Raw genomic sequence first — 16,219 nt, 5'->3', positions numbered from 1 at the left:
GACCCGAACAGGGAGCAGGCAGATTTAGACAATTAATGGATGGTTGCAAAATGTTCTAATTTTAGCCTCAAAAATGGTCGGTTAATGAAAAAAGCAATGTCTATCCTGAAATGTAAAGTTGTCTTTTTTTTTTTTTAACTTGTCCTGTCCAACAGCTGGGCAAACAGATGAGAGCTGAAGTTGAAATGTGAAGTTGTCTTTAAAGCATACAATCTCAAAACCTTGTAAAGGTTTCTACTGGAGTTCTCAACTTGATATAATACAAGTGTATGCATTAAAAATATGTGACATCCCTGTGCACATAGAATTTCTTTATCATCAATGTAATGTAAGTTTTTGAAATTTCCCCATAGCAGTGTGATATATCTATTTGTATTTATCTAGACAGACAGACAGACAGACAGACAGACAGACAGACAGACAGACAGACAGACAGACAGACAGACAGACAGACAGATAGACAGATAGACAGATAGATAGATAGATAGATAGATAGATAGATAGATAGATAGATAGATAGATAGATAGATAGATAGATAGATAGATAGATAGATAGATAGATAGATAGATAGATAGATAGATAGATAGATAGATAGATAGATAGATAGATAGATAGATTCTTGTGTCACTTAATGCATGAAATAAAAAAATAAATGAAGAACTGCTGGCTGGGAAGAACACGGCAGTTAGCTGACATCTCTAGCATTTATTTGCTCTAAATTTTCTATTTATTAATTTCAACCATATAGTGGTTACTATTAAAAAAAACAACTATCTGGATGTCAGGAGTGTGAGAGAAATTCTTTTTCTTTAAGCATGGGTGTTTGTATTTGTGTTTTGTAGCATTAAAACATTCTTCTCTTGCCAGTGCTTTTCCTTTCCTCTATTCCTTTCATGCGGAGGACACCACTCCCTCCCACTCCTTACAGCTCTACTCAATCTTCTCTCTGCTCTTTCATCCACCACTCTCTCCATCATTCTCCTCCTCCTTTCTTCCATCCATCAAACTCTCCATCAATCACCCCCTCACTTTATCATCTTTTTTTCTTATCCTTTACCACTTCCTCCCCCTTCTGTTTTCTCCAACCCCTCTTTTCCTCTGTCAACTGTTTGTGGTCTTTTTGTTAAATGCCTGCAAGGTTTCCCCGGCATCTCTCAAATTTTCAGCTCACGCTTTCATGAACTTCAAAACTTTCCATGGTTTCTGCGCGGTGGCCTTTATGAGCCTGCCTCAAATCTTCTGCTGCTTTTTCTTCTGCTCCATTATATATGGCTACCACCAAAACGTAAACAGAGCTAATGTCGACCACATTGACAGTGTCTGCAGGAGGATCAGGTTCAGTATCAGCAGCATTGTACATGTATGTTATTCCATTTGGACTACGGAAACAGCTCGATGACCGACTACTTAAAATGTCCAAACACATATTTTCTCCTTTGTGCACCTACACCTTGTGACCTTAAATTCATTTAATGAGGAGCTCCTCTGGAGGCCATCTGTGTCTGTCGGTGTGGACACTACACGAGATGGAAATTCGATCTGGTGCAGGGTGATAGAGGAGCTCAGCTCTGCTCCTTAAACATCAACCACTCAGCTCCAGTGTGACCAGAGAATGAAAAATATGAAAATACTCTTTCACATACTAACACAGACAAACATGTGTGCACAAATGGGTAAGTCATGAGCTATGGAAACCCAGCGTGCCAGAGGAGGATATTAAATAGGATTTTTCCCCTTCTTGTCTCCTTCATTAAGAGTGTTGAAAAGTCAGGAGTTTCCTCCCTCCTCTTGACTTCGACACATACACGTTGAAAAACACAGAGAGTTCCCCAGTGAACTCTCCGGTTCACTAGGGAACGTGCCTCAGACAGTTCGCTTCAGCCCCGCCTTCTTGACAAATGCCACATTACAGAGCAAAGAAGGAGAAACTTGGCATGCAATCAAACTTCTCTCATGATTTCAAAGATTTGAAATTTTGTGCAGCCCCACAACATGTCCCCCTCCCCTCGATGCCAATTCTATTCTGAGTTCTGTCATTCTCTTTTTGTCTCTTTTCCTCATCTGGTTACCCTACTTTACCTTTTATCTTTCCTGTTTAGTTTTCCCGATTCTAACTTGGACCAGAGCTGTTTTGCGGGAATATGGCCCCTTTTAAAGCCGCAGTTTGTGTAAGTATGTGCATGTCTACAGACGTGAGTGATTATATGTGAGTTACGCTGAGGTTGCGCCTGCATTTTGCATGCATATCTTTGTGGCTTGTTTCGATATACGTTAGTCTCACAAAGCTTTACTCCCTTTTCAATTCAACAGCCCTTTAATCCTCATCATCAGTGACCCCAAACACTAGCTTCCAACCTCTGCACACACACAGAATCCGGTGCAGAACAGACCACACACACATGCCCCCTGTGGCCCCTCCAATAGCACCCACCAATGTCTACTGGAAGAACTCTTGAACATAATGACAAAGACACATATGTTTTGTTTCTGTTTATTTCAACCAACCATCACATTAAGCTTCTTCCTTACATATGTCCTGATGGTAATGTTGCAAAAAAGCAAGACCACTGTCACTCAAGTACCAAAGTATCATTCACATAGAGGGCTTCAGGGCTTTTTCGTCATTTTGTAGACACACCTATAAGCACAGATTGCATGTGTATCTTGTGTCATAGATTCTCTCTTTTAAATAAACACATTCTTTAAATTTAAAACAGACAGTAAACTGATGTTTATAGGAGGAGACAGACAGGGGTCATTCAACTGTTGGTCAAAGATTGATACTGTATTCCACAGTCAATCTGATTTGCAACTGACTAACCTGTCCCTGTGCCACTAAACTGATTGTTTTTGTCCTGTGTGCACATACAGTATGAGTGGAAATCAGTCTTGTGCCTTTAGTAAATCACTCTTTTGGCAGTTTAAAAAATGCTGTGCATCAATCAGACAGGCAAGGTGATGTGCACCCACCCAATGAAAATAAGCCAGGAAAGCTAATGCTGTCTTTACATCCGGCTCCGAATCACATCTTTGAGCATTTTTCTCAGCGTAGATTACCTCTAAATGATCAAGTTGGTACTTGATCCGAGGTCAAGTGTTATAAATTTAAACATGTAGGGGAAATTAATAATTGCAGTTTGTGCACGGCCGGAGTTATATGACGCTCTTCACATATCTGAATAGAGCTGTAAAAAAAAAAAAGCCTGGAGCAAGATTTGCGAGATTTTCACCTCTTCAATGATTCACACCAACACTCTTCCAACCGTGAGCATATGAGGTAGTGATAGACCTGTGGGAACACCATGGGCTAAAAGCGTGTTCAAAAACTCACGTTCAGGACATTCTTGAACTCACCAAACGTGCCCGGTGTGTACGTAGCATCACACTTACAGTATTGTTAAATACACCAGCCTTTTAAAACTAAGAGAAACTTTTATTGGTTCCTTGTGGTCACCTCAAATTAAACTTATGCTGCTACTATGCTGTACTCTCTTGTCTATGATGCGTCACCGCACAGACCCGAAAAGGAATAACACTGAACAATCTGCATCAACTTCACACAGCAGTTTTTTTAGCAGCAGAGCTGACATTGTTTTGTAATCCATCCATCAGCAGACTGAGCAGAGATGCCCAGACTTCCCTCACCCCAGCCAGTTCCTCCAGCTCCTCTGGGGGGACCCCGAGGCGTTCCCAGGCCAGCTGACAGACGTAGTCTCTCCAGCGTGTCCTGGGTCTTCCCCGGGGCCTCCGCCCAGTGGGACATGCCCAGAACACCTCTCCAGGGAGGCGTCCAGGGGGCATCCGGACTAGATGCCCGAGCCAACTCAACTGGCTCCTTTCGATGTGGAGGAGAAGCGGTTCTACTCCGAGCTCCCCGCGGGTGACCGAGCTTCTCACCCTATCTCTAAGGGAGCGCCCAGCCACCCGTACGGAGGAAGCTCATTTCAGCCGCTTGTATTCGGGACCTCGTTCTTTCGGTCATGACCCATAGCTCATGACCATAGGTGAGTATTGGAACGAAGATCGACCGGTAAATTGAGAGCTTTGCTTTTCGGCTCAGCTCTCTCTTCACCACGACGGACCGATAGAGCGACCGCATAACTACGGACGCCTCTCCGATCCGCCTGTCAATCTCACGCTCCGATCTTCCCTCACTCGTGAACAAGACCCCAAGGTATTTAAACTCCTCCACCTGGGGAAAGGACACTCCACCCACCGAGAGATGGCAAACTACCTTAATCCGGTCAAGGACCATGGCCTCAGATTTAGCGGTGCTGACCCTCATCCCAGCCGCTTCACACTCGGCCGCAAACCGCCCCAATGCACGCTGGAGGCTCCGGTTTGATGAAGCCAACAGGACAACATCATCCGCAAAAAGCAGAGAGGAAATCCTGTGGTCCCCAAACCAGATCCCTTCTGGCCCCTGGCTGCGCCTAGAAATTCTGTCCATAAAAACTATGAACAGAACCGGTGATAAAGGGCAGCCCTGCCGGAGTCCAACGTGGACCGGGAACAGGTCTGACTTACTGCCGGCTATGCGAACCAAGCTCCTACTCCAGTCATACAGAGACCGGACAGCCCTCAGTAAGGCTCCCCGGACCCCATACTCCTAGAGCACCCCCCACAGGATGCCACGGGGGACGCGGTCGAACTGCTTCTCCAAATCCACAAAACACATATGGACTGGATGAGCGAACTCCCACAATCCCTCCAGCACCCTAGATAGGGTGTAGAGCTGGTCCACTGTTCCACGACCAGGATGGAAACCGCACTGTTGTTCCTGAATCCGAGGTTCGACTATCGGACGGACTCTCCTCTCCAGTACCCTGGCATAGACTTTCCCAGGGAGGCTGAGGAGTGTAATTCCCCTATGGTTGGAACACACCCTCCGGTCCCCCTTCTTAAAGAGGGGAACCACCACCCCTGTCTGCCAGTCCAGTGGTACGGTTCCCGACCGCCACGCGATGCTGCAGAGACGTGTCAGCCAAGACACTCCCACAGCATCCAGAGACTTGAGGTGCTCAGGGTGGACTTCATCCACCCCCGGGGCCTTGCCACCGTTTTGTAATGGGTGTCTCAAATGCCCCCCAAGAAACCATACATGAAACTAAATACTGAGTAATGGCTTAATAGACCCAAATAAAAAAATATGTAAAACATACAAACATAATAACAAAGGGGAAAAACAATGCAGGTGTCTGTTGATTACTAAAATCCATGGACTTAAATACAATGTGTGATAACAAACTCTGACTCCAATAGCAGGGATGAAGGCATATTTAAACTTGGTGTGATCTCCACACAAGGGGAGGCAGACACTAACGAATTGACGAAACAAGAGACTGTAAGCACAAAAGAACTCACCAAGCTTAAATCAAATCTAAAAAAATTTAAGTTGTAGATCCTCATCCTGGCACTCATACCTGCCTGTAAAACGTCTGAATATTTAGTGGGGCACTTAAAAGTGTACTTATCTTTTAAACGTGCTTAACAAAAATAAGAGTTTGGAAAGTGAAAAGATTTTGAATTTTTTTCACAGTCTTTTATAGTTACTTGAAGGGAAATCAAAAGGGGTTAAAATCAGAAAGACCTCCCATAGTTTGTAATTTGAATCAACCAAGAAAATTGTCCTTGGTGTAATTCTATTATGAGTTTGAATTTCAAATGTATAACTGTCTCTATTAAATACTCATTGTTACATGACAGGCTGATATGTGGTGCTATGCTCCATCAGTCAGAACACTCTAAGAGGACATGTAGCCAACGAGCTGACAGAACGCTGAACCTCCCAACACATTCAAACCCACTTATTGACACACCCTAACATATGGAGGCTCTTTTTTTTCTATTTTTTTGCAAGCTTCCTCCTCCTTTCGCACCTTTTGAGTCAAAGAGCAGTCAAGGAAGAGCTGCACACATTTATCTGACCTGCTGTCTAAGGCTGCACCACCTGTCCTCAATAAATGTACATTTTCACGAGGCAGCAGATCCTGCTTCAGAGCACACTTCAAGGGTGATGTCTATATAACACCCATGAACATGTGAGCAGGCTAGCTGAGAAAAATGGCCTCCTATTATGTTGTAAAGTGTGCAGAGGTCAAATATATTAGAATTGTGATTTACAATCTGGAAGGAGACTGGATGATTACTTAATTATATTTCATTATGTATCATAAGTACTTGGACTACCCACATCCTTACAGTCTAATCCGCAATCTAATGCATAAGAATTTGTTAAAACTAGCACTGTTATAATTCAGGGGCTTCACACACATTCGTAACCTGCAACTTTAAATTATTCAGAAATCATAAAATTCCAGACCCAAACCAAGAGCTTTGTAAAAAAAATAAAAAATAAAAAAAATAAATAGGGAAACAAACTATTTTTATACTACACCAGTTTAGGAATTTCTGACCAATTTGCTCCTTAAATGTGTGATAGACAAGAGAGTGACACTAACTTCATCTCCAGAATTTCCTCCAGTTGTTTGCGTCTCTCGTGCTGCAGATTGCTGAGGTGTCCATCTCTTTCATGTAGGCACTGCTGGGTGGAGGACAGCCGCAGTTTTGTAGCATCTAGCTCCTGCCGTGTCTTCTCTAAAGCCCCCATCAGCTCCTCCAACTATTGGAAAAGAGAACTGCCTTAGTATGTGAAACCACTATAATCCACAATTTAAAATGTATTAAAGTATGTAAACTAAATTTTACACTATTTCATATCTGATCCATAGATTTGTATGTTCCCCAAATGTCATGAGTGATGTTATACTTAAAACTAGATTAAATGACAGTGTAAACATGAAAATCATTAAGTTCACTGTTCAGAGTGCTCACTGTTTAGCTGGCACTTAAGCATTAAGACTTGTTGCCTTTACTTTCTCAGCTTTCACCTCCTATTTGATCTCTCTCTCAAGTGTTGCTGTACTTTAAAGCTGTTGAAGACCATGTTTGAGTTCTCAAGTGCATCTCCTTCCTTCTCACACTCATGCCCTCAAACCGTTGTGTTCAACCTGAGTGCTTGATAGACAGGATGTGACCTCAGGGCATCATTATCCGAAGACAGGAAACGTCTAATTGTTGCACAGCCAGCAGTTCACAACCAGTGGTGGACAAGATGTTGAGATAGTGTCATAAAAAACACGAGGCTGTACCATCTTTGTTCAGTTCTGACAGAAATGCAGATTCTAGATTCTGGACGGTCAAATAAGACATTTCAAACTAACACAATGAGATAAAAAAGAAAGAGAAACAGCAATAGATTATGGAAGGAAATTATGGAAAACTCCAATGTTATAGACTTGAAAAAAATCCATCGGGCCTCTTTTATGAAGGAACTAAATCATTCACACATTTTCAGGACACACTCTCAGACCTCTTCCTCTTCCTTCTCTTTTTGAGGTGTGTTTCACAGATGTCTGATAATGTTCACATTCGCTCTTCATGAATATTAGATAAGTAACAAAAGAGGACAGGGGTGAAAGTATAAAGGATGAAAAAAAAAGTTTTTGTTCCAGCAGCACAAAAACACAAGACCTTTTCCTAATGACAGAAAAAAAAAAGTCAAAATTCCCACGTCAATAAAACTTATCTGAAATTTTCTGCTTTATGTTTGATGTCATGTTCCCAGCTGAATTTGATGCAACTTTATAGGAAAAGCAACATTCACACATCTCCACCTATCGCACATGTCTATCAAGCCTCCCCCTTTCTAAAATCCCTAATAAGTCCAGGTTAGCCTTCACTTCACAATCACATCATTAATAGGGAATACAATGCATTTTAGCGAAATTAGAAACGTAATCAGCTTAGCAAAGAGCCTGTGCGTGCTAATTTAGCTCAACTTCAAGGCAAAGCCCCCTAGTTAGAATAAGGTTCCCTTAGACTGCCCCAAAGCCTTTTCGGCTGATAAGCTGATTCAAGGCTCAGGAGTAAGGACCAAATCCCTCTTGTCCATTTGCATCGTGTTATTGGTTCAAAGGCCCAGTTCAAACACCACAGGAAAAAGAAACAAACCTGGAAAGAAAGGAAGTGCAAAGATAATTGCTTAAGACTTAAGAAGCCAAACGCAAAGGAGCTGAGAACGACAGCAGAAGTGATTTTGGGAGAGAAAAAAAAGAAGCAGAGAGAGGCAGTGATGGAGTTAGAGCTTTAAAGAACAGGGTGTGAAGAAAAGTGACCCAGGGCATTAACCGTGCTCCATTTCAGCAGGTCAGGCTGATAGAAGACTTTTAGCGCATTATGCGTCATGAGACTGATTACTCCGGGACAGAGAGAGAAGAAAGAAGAAAATTAGGGAAAGACTAAAAGGAGGGGTGTGAGAACAGGAGTTTGGCTGGCTGTTTTGTAGTGCTGCCAGAGTCAGGTGATCCTTCAGACAGAACTATCCCTTTATCTATTCTCTCCAAAGCTTTTTGCTTGAACGCTGACTGACAGCTGTTGAGCTGGATGATGATGACTGGCCTACTGCCTTCTTATGTGGTTGATTTGTTTAATTCTTTCTCTTCCAACACACATTAGACCATGTGACAGGACCATACAGGACCTTCTGTCAACACCGTCACTTTGACATGCTCATGACATGTTCACATGTGTGACTGCATCCTGGCTCATTATGACTCTCAGCATAGAGTCTGGAAAGACTTAAAATAAAAGTAAGTGGACTAAAGCTTTTGGGTCAACAAGTCTGAATGTGTCACATCAAGAGAGGCTTTATTTGTGACCAAACCTCACTCTCATGCATGGGATAGGTACCACAGAGATAAATATACTTTTGTTTCTAAGATCTCAGCGGATCAGAATTGTGTTTGCTAAACATGGTATCCATGCTAAATGTAACTTGAGAGAAAAGAACAGAAAGGGGAGAAAAAAAAACCACAGTTAACATTGGCTCCCTCGGAATTTTCTAAACTGAATTTGACCTTTTGATTCTTGGCCCTCCTGTCTACCCGTCCCCTCTCTTCATCTTTCAACTACACTTTGCTAAAAGCAGTGCGGCCATAGCACTGCCTTGTTCCAATGCTTTCATATTACTTGTGGCAGTCATAAGTAATGCAAGGTCATTCTCATTCAAATGCAAGCTCACACAAGGAGGAAGCACGCCTCATCGCCCTCTTTCTCTTTCCCACCGCAGACACACCTCTGCTGACACACACATTTCTGTTATAGATGCAGTCTGGCCAGCAGAGATCAAGACTTTGGTAAACTGGTCAATACATGAAAATAGACAGAAAGTTGGGAATAAAGACAGAGAACAAATCATAATTTGGGGTCAGTGTCCTGTAGCCAAGATACTTCTCTCTCTGACATCAATGTGAGTGCAGTTCTATTTGCAGCCACATGAAGGTGCAGTTTAGTTCTTCACATCTTCTCTTGATCCTTGATGAGCTGATCGGACTTTCAGGTGAAAGATGCAGTATCTCTGTGTGAATAACGAGTGCGGTTGCTAGTTTGGGTCCTGGGTTAGCATGTGAAACATCATGTAAACCTGTCTCTGCGCCTGAACACGTTCAGCCTCTTCCTGTGCCCAGAGAGCCTCCCTGTGTGCAGCTGTGTTCATGCTCTCCCTCAGTGCCTTCTCCAGCTCCATGATACGGTGTGCCGTGTCTCGCATGGCACCCTGGGAAGCGAAAAGTAGAGGCTAGGTGGGGGAGAAAAAAGGGATGATTTCGAAGAAAAAAGCAAAAATAGCCAAGAGAAGGAAGATTTTTATTAGTAGAAGTTTATTAAGACCAAATGATTGTCCACAGGTTTCTTGGCAGTTTCAGTTTGAGAAGTTTCACTTAATGCTTTTGCTCAAACTAAAAAAAAACATATAAAAGAATGAAAGAAGATGCAAGATTTATCTGAAAAGAAAAAGATGTGATAGGTGAAAATGACAGAGTTTATAAGGAATAAGACATCCAAGTTGATATCCCTGTGAGTGTGCAAATTTCCGAGAGGGCATGTGGTGCAGGTTGTACGCATTTTTGAGCTGGATTTGTGTGTGGCCTCTCTGACACCTACGGTGAGAAAAAGAAAGTGATCTGTCTCCACACCAGTTGATGGAACTGTGAAAGAAAACAGTAGACAGGAAAAATAAACCTCCTGATTTCCTGTGTTTTTCCTCTTTTTTTCAACTTTTTCTTTGAATCTGAAAGCGTTGACTGACTTCCACTTTCACACGTTCACACTTCTCTTGCTGAACAGGCAAGGAAATATTGAACGGTGTCCAGGGGAAAACCAAGCAATTGAACAACATGTAAAGTCCTAGAAAATGGCACAAGTTTTATAACTTAACATAAAGTTGGTGGCTTTAAACGCATGAAAAGAGTAATTGAGCTGCAACATGAATGTTCCTTGGTCTAATAGTGCTTTAAAAAGGCGTTTTAAGAATAGGAAGAGCGGTCTCATAAGATAACAATGATGGATTCCCCAGCTGTAGTGAAAGACCTTTGAAGAGACAGCGCCTGGATCACGCAGGCTGTGTGCGACTGGCTTATCGCTTGCCTCCAAATTCCACAGAAATGAAGAATACTGTTTGGATGGTGCAATTATCAGATCAGTGCTAAAAGAGACAAATCTGCAGAGTAATTCAGCGATAAAGACAAGAACTATGGAGACAGGATTACCTCTAAATGCGAGGAAAATATGCTGAAAAGTAACAAGTGGATGCTTGTTGCTCACCTTCTTAGCATAACAGCTGGAAGGAAGTGACAAACTCACACAGAAACATACTGTGTATCACCATTCTAAAACTGTAATTGAATGTGACAGACGGGCAGTAATTTGATGCACTAGAATCAACAACTAGTGGTCTGACCTCAGATAACAGACAGAAGTGTTACTCTTTTACACCCCACTGAGAGGTGGCTTTCCTTGGTGGACCCCTCTGTGCAACATAACCAGAAAGGCTGCATGTTCACGTGTGTGGTGCAAACCTCTGTGCCTGTGCATATGGATGAGCTTGAATAGAAACCAGAAAAAATGAATGAATTTGAAGAAAACATACAAATGTGGTAAAAAGGGGCGCAAGAGAGATGCAGACATAGAAAGCAAAAAGGAAAGGAAAGATAATTGCTTCAGCAGCAGCAATCATCACTTAAAGCCCCAGGAAAGGATTAGAATGGCTCTGGCTCTTTCTAGTCTGATGGAAGGATTATAACCACCTAAATAAATGAGCAAAGGGTATGAGAATGCTTTTTTTTTATTCAGCAACTGGGCACAATGTACCCTCAGCTTCAAATATTTAACCCCGCATAAACTCTAGACTTGAACATGAAAGACCAACATTTTAAGAAAAAAATTCAAATAGGTTTAATACCAGAAGACTTTTTTCTTTTAATGTATCACTGAGTGTGTTCTTACATTTAGCCATGCAGCCTTTTTAAGCCAATACAATTTATTTCTTTATTTATTTTTTAAAACAAAGGCACGTGTGAAAACCTGAGGTAAGTGCTTCCGAAGTGTTTTTTCTGTTTTGTCAAATGCAGCATTGCGAGATGGAGACAATGGCGTTGGAAGATGGTATCTCTCCATCCCACATAAACTGTCCTAGAACGACGGAGAGAGATTGTTTGTGTGGATTTACCCTTTGAGCGTGGTCTGTTCCTGATGGACCCAGAGATAAAGGAAAGTAGAGCGAGAGGAACAAGGGGTGCAGAATATTTTAGCAAATCACTGGATAAAGCCTCTTGTTGCATTTCTTGAAAACATTTTTTTTTGTCAGGCTGTTTTTAATTTAAATTGGGTTCTTCTGTTTTTTACATTACAGAATCAGGATTGCAGTGTTACTGAAACGTTTCTAGGGTTTAAGTTTCTGCATATTATGGCCAAAAGTGAAAAACAGATTTTAGCAGAAGTTTTCAAAAGTACAGGCAGAAAAAAACACAACTAAATAAAATAGACAACAACGGCAAAGCATAAAGTGTGAACTTGTCTTTCCACTATTTGGTGTGACCCCTTGTAGACTAACACTCGACACCAAATCATCCAGTAATTCAGTCCTCCACAGCAGCTTGCAGCAATTTAGGCCCATTCTCTCATGCAGAACAGCTTCATCTCAGGAATCTTGTTGGGATTCTTCTCATGAACTGCTCTCCTCAGGGTCCTCAACAATAACATGAAAGTATTCACTCATAATGATTTTTTATTTTTGGTATAATGGTGTGTTTTCAGGATACCACATTGACAAAAGTCTGAACATTCACCTAAAGAATGTGCTTTTATGAGCTGGAATGCATTTATCAGTTTTTGAGGTCAAGCGGTACTGGCTAAAATGCAGCAAAACTGGCCCCAGATAGATGGTTTTTCTTTTGCTTTTTCTTTCTGGTATGCAGTGTCATTCTCTCAACAAATGCAATTCCACTCTGATTTAATCAGAGAAAAAAGTTTCAATTCGGTCTTTGCCTTTCCTGAGTCCAAAAAACATGCCTCACTGTATAAACAGCAGCAACAACAGTAAGTTTCCACTTTGCTTAACAATTTCACATTTCAGAATAAAGATTATTGCATTTGCCAACGCCTGACCGACTTTCATTCAAAACTTTATTTGTGGTGATCACAAGAGACAATTGCTTGCATTTTTTAGCAGACCAGTCTTGATGAAGCAACATCTTTAGACGTCCTCGATTTGTCTAATTCAGTCTAAATGTTACAGTCCAAACTCTGTTTGATATATAAATGCATTTTTCTCACACAATCAGAAATCCTCTCTATACTACATACCATTATATATTGTTCCTTTTCTGCTCAGGCTGTTCACTCTTGTTTACCACTTTGCTGTTATTCTACCGTTTTGCCAGAAAACAGCAGTTAAGAGTTCATTTGAATATATTTTATGTCATTTATAAGTCATTGCAGTTACAATTGAAATGAAGGGCTTCTCGATATATACTTCTTTTAATGGGATATTAAGAAAAAAAATTCGTTTTTACAGGTTAAATTGAAATTCAGGTGAGAGAAGTTCTCAAGGATTTTGACTTTTCATTACCTTGATTCATTAACTCTATAGTGTTCATTTGCCTTTATAAAAAAATAAAAAAACGCCCCTCTAACCCTCCGCGGGTGGTTTCTCCTCCAAGCTCGGGTCCTCTACCAGAGGCCTGGGAGCTTGAGGGTCCTGCGCAGTATCTTAGCTGTTCCTGGCACTGCGCTTTTCTAGACTGAGAGGTCTGAGGTCTTTCCAGGTATCTGTTGTAGCCACTCCTCCAGCTTGGGGGTTACTGCCCCGAGTGCTCAGATTACCACAGGCACCACTGTCACCTTCACTTTCCATGCTTTCTCCAGTTCTTCTCTGAGTCCCTGGTATTTCTCCAGTTTCTCATGTTCCTTCTTCCTTATGTTCTCATCGCTTGGCACTGCCACATCCACCATAACGGCTTTCCTCTGTTCTTTATCCACCACTACAATGTCTGGTTGGTTCGCCATTACCATCCTATCAGTCTGGATCTGGAAGTCCCACAGGATCTCTGTCCTCTCATTCTCTACCACCTCCGAAGGTGTTTCCCATTTTGACCTTGGGGTTTCCAGTTCATATTCTGCACACGTTCCTGTATATTATTCCAGCCACTTGATTGTGGCGCTCAATGTATGCTTTCCCTGCCAGCATCTTACACCCTGCAGTTATGTGCTGGATTGTTTCAGGCACCTCTTTGCACAGCCTACACCTTGGGTCTTGTCTGGTGTAGTAGATCTGAGCCTCTATTGCTCTGGTGCTCAGGGCTTGTTCCTGAGCTGCCAGGATGTGCGCTTCAGTGCTGTCCTGTAGGCCAGCCCTTTCTAGCCATTGGTAGGACTTCTTGATATCAGCCACTTCAGTTATGGTCCGGTGGTACATCCCATGCAGGGGTTTGCCCTCCCATGAGGATCTGTCCTCCAGCACTGTATCTTCTGCCCTCCATTGCCTGAGACATTCACTGAGCACACTGTCAGTTGGGGCGTTGAGCTTGATGTATTCATGCATCTTGGATGTTTCATCTTGGATAGTGGCTTCCACGCTCACTAGTCCTCGGCCTCCTTCCTTGCGGCTAGCGTACAGTCTCAGGGTGCTGGATTTGGGATGGAACCCTCTATGCATGGTGAGGAGTTTTCGTGTCTTAACATCCGTGGTCTGTATCTCTTCATTTGGCCATCTTATTATTCCTGCAGGGTATATGATAACTGGCAGTGCGTAGCTCTTTATTGCCCGGGTTTTTTTTTTGCCATTGAGCTGGCTTCTCAGGATTTGCCTTACTCGTTGGAGGTATTTAGCTGTTGCAGCTTTCCTTGTTGCCTGCTCCAGGTTGCCATTTGCCTGCGGAATTCCAAGGTACTTGTAGCTGTCCTCAATGTCTGCTATTGTTCCCTCTGGGAGTGAGACCCCTCCTGTGTGGACTACCTTGCCTCTCTTTCTCACCATCCGGTTGCATTTCTCGAGCCCGAATGACATCCCAATGTCAGTACTGTAGATCCTGTTGGTGTGGATCAGGGAGTCAATGTCACGCTCGCTCTTAGCATATAGCTTGATGTCAACCATGTAGAGGAAGTGACTGATGTTGGCCCCATTTCTGAGTCGGTATCCATAGCCAGTCTTGTTGATTATTTGGCTGAGGGGGTTCAGACCTATGCAGAACAGCTGTGGGGACAGAGCGTCACCTTGGTATATCCCACATTTGATGGACACTTGTGGAAGTGGCTTCTCATTTGCTTCAAGGGTGGTTTTCCACAGCTTCATTGAGTTTCCTATGAAGACTCTTAGAGTCTTGTAGATGTTGTACAGCTCCAAGCATTCAGTGATCCACGTGTGTGGCATTGAGTCATAGGCTTTCTTGTAATCAATCCAGGCTGTGCACAGGTTGGTGTGTCATGACCTGCAGTCTTGAGCGACTGTTCTGTGAACCAGGAGTTGGTGTTTGGGTCTTCTGGAGTCTCTACCAATGCCCTTCTGTGTGTTGCTCATGTATTGATCCATGTGCCTATTTATCTTGGTTGCAATGATGCCTGACATGAGCTTCCATGTTGTGGACAGACAGGTTATTAGCAGGTAGATGGACGGGACTGCATCTTTTGAGGTATCCTTCTGGATTAGGATCGTTCGCCCTTCGTTAGCCATTCGGGGTGAGTCCCATCTCTTAGCAGCTGGTTCATTTGTGCTGCCAGACTCTCGTGGAGTGCGGTCAGTTTCTTTAGCCAGTAGGCATGTATCATGTCAGGGCCCGGTGCTGTCCAGTTCTTCATACCTAAGACTCTTTCTTGGATGTCTGCCACTGTGATGGCTACTGGATTCTGTTCAGGGAGGTTGCTATGTTCTTTTCTCAGAGAGACCAGCCACTGGGCATTGCTGTTATGTGCTGTCTCTTTCTCCCATATGTTTTTCCAGTACTGTTCAGTTTACAGCCTTGGTGGGTCTGCTCGGCTGTTCTGACCCTGCCACTGAGCGTACACTTTCACAGGCTGAGTTGCGAACAGCCTGTTTATTCGTCTGGTTTCATTGTCTCTTGTGTACCTCTTTAGGCGGCTGCTCAAGGCTAAGAGCCTTTGTTTGGCAGTTTCCAGTGCTTCAGGTATGGGCATCTGGCTGTATCTCTTAAGTACTTGCTTTCTCTTTTTTTTTTTTTTTTAACTTGTCCTGTCCAACAGCTAGGCAGACAGATGAGAGCTGAGGGCCTCTTGTGTTGGACATATTTTACTTTAACAATAGGGGTTATTCATCTTCAGACAAACCAAAGGTATGTCTGAAGAAACCCCTTTTGTAATTGAGGCCAAACTTTATTAATTTCAACCATATTTGAAAATCTTTGGTGTTGGACCGGACGGAAAAGGAAATAAGGGATGTTAGAGAGGGGGGGGGGGGTTAGGAGGGTAATAATAGGAGGGGAGGGGGGATAAGACAATGAAGCAGCATAAAGCAACAAGTTTACTGGTTGTTTATCATTACGGTAAGATTCAAATGTAGTACAAAAAGGGCGGGGCCTGTCCACACACACACTCAAATGTTATCAACACACCTGCTAGCTGCAAAAATGTCCACATGTCAACATGTACACAAAACAGATAGTGTTCACACACGCATACTTGTGCCTTAAAGCCAACTAGTGTGAAATATTTCATTCATTCTATCACGCAAACTATTAGTGCAAAGGTGAGCTAACACCTGCGCTCAGGAGAGTGTTTATGTTCTTCTAAAATGGATGGAGGAATGTGTAAAGAAAGAAGGAGAGTGCCCAGCCATCCCCACACCAAGACCCCCGCCGCAGCAGCAGC

The 16,219-nt window shown here is 42.8% G+C and overlaps 1 protein-coding gene across 3 annotated transcripts in view; it reads right to left on the bottom strand.

The window, feature by feature from the left end:
* The window catches only part of LOC101160317 (ERC protein 2), a 179,778-nt gene that overhangs the window by 87,143 nt on the left and 76,416 nt on the right, over positions 1–16,219 (bottom strand). For 2 of the 3 annotated variants that reach the window (XM_078950584.1, XM_078950585.1), the window contains one exon: positions 6,463–6,623. In XM_078950584.1, the coding sequence (XP_078806710.1) occupies positions 6,463–6,623 (161 nt within the window). Of the gene's footprint in view, positions 1–6,462; positions 6,624–9,485; positions 9,639–16,219 lie in introns of all 3 variants that reach the window. The other variant, XM_078950583.1, reaches the window with a different exon arrangement.

This window comes from Oryzias latipes, chromosome 7 (genome assembly GCF_053564925.1).
Source record: "Oryzias latipes strain Hd-rR chromosome 7, Olatipes_Hd-rR_3.1".
Classification (NCBI taxonomy): Eukaryota; Metazoa; Chordata; class Actinopteri; order Beloniformes; family Adrianichthyidae; genus Oryzias; species Oryzias latipes.
This window is presented reverse-complemented; position numbering and strand designations above follow the sequence as displayed.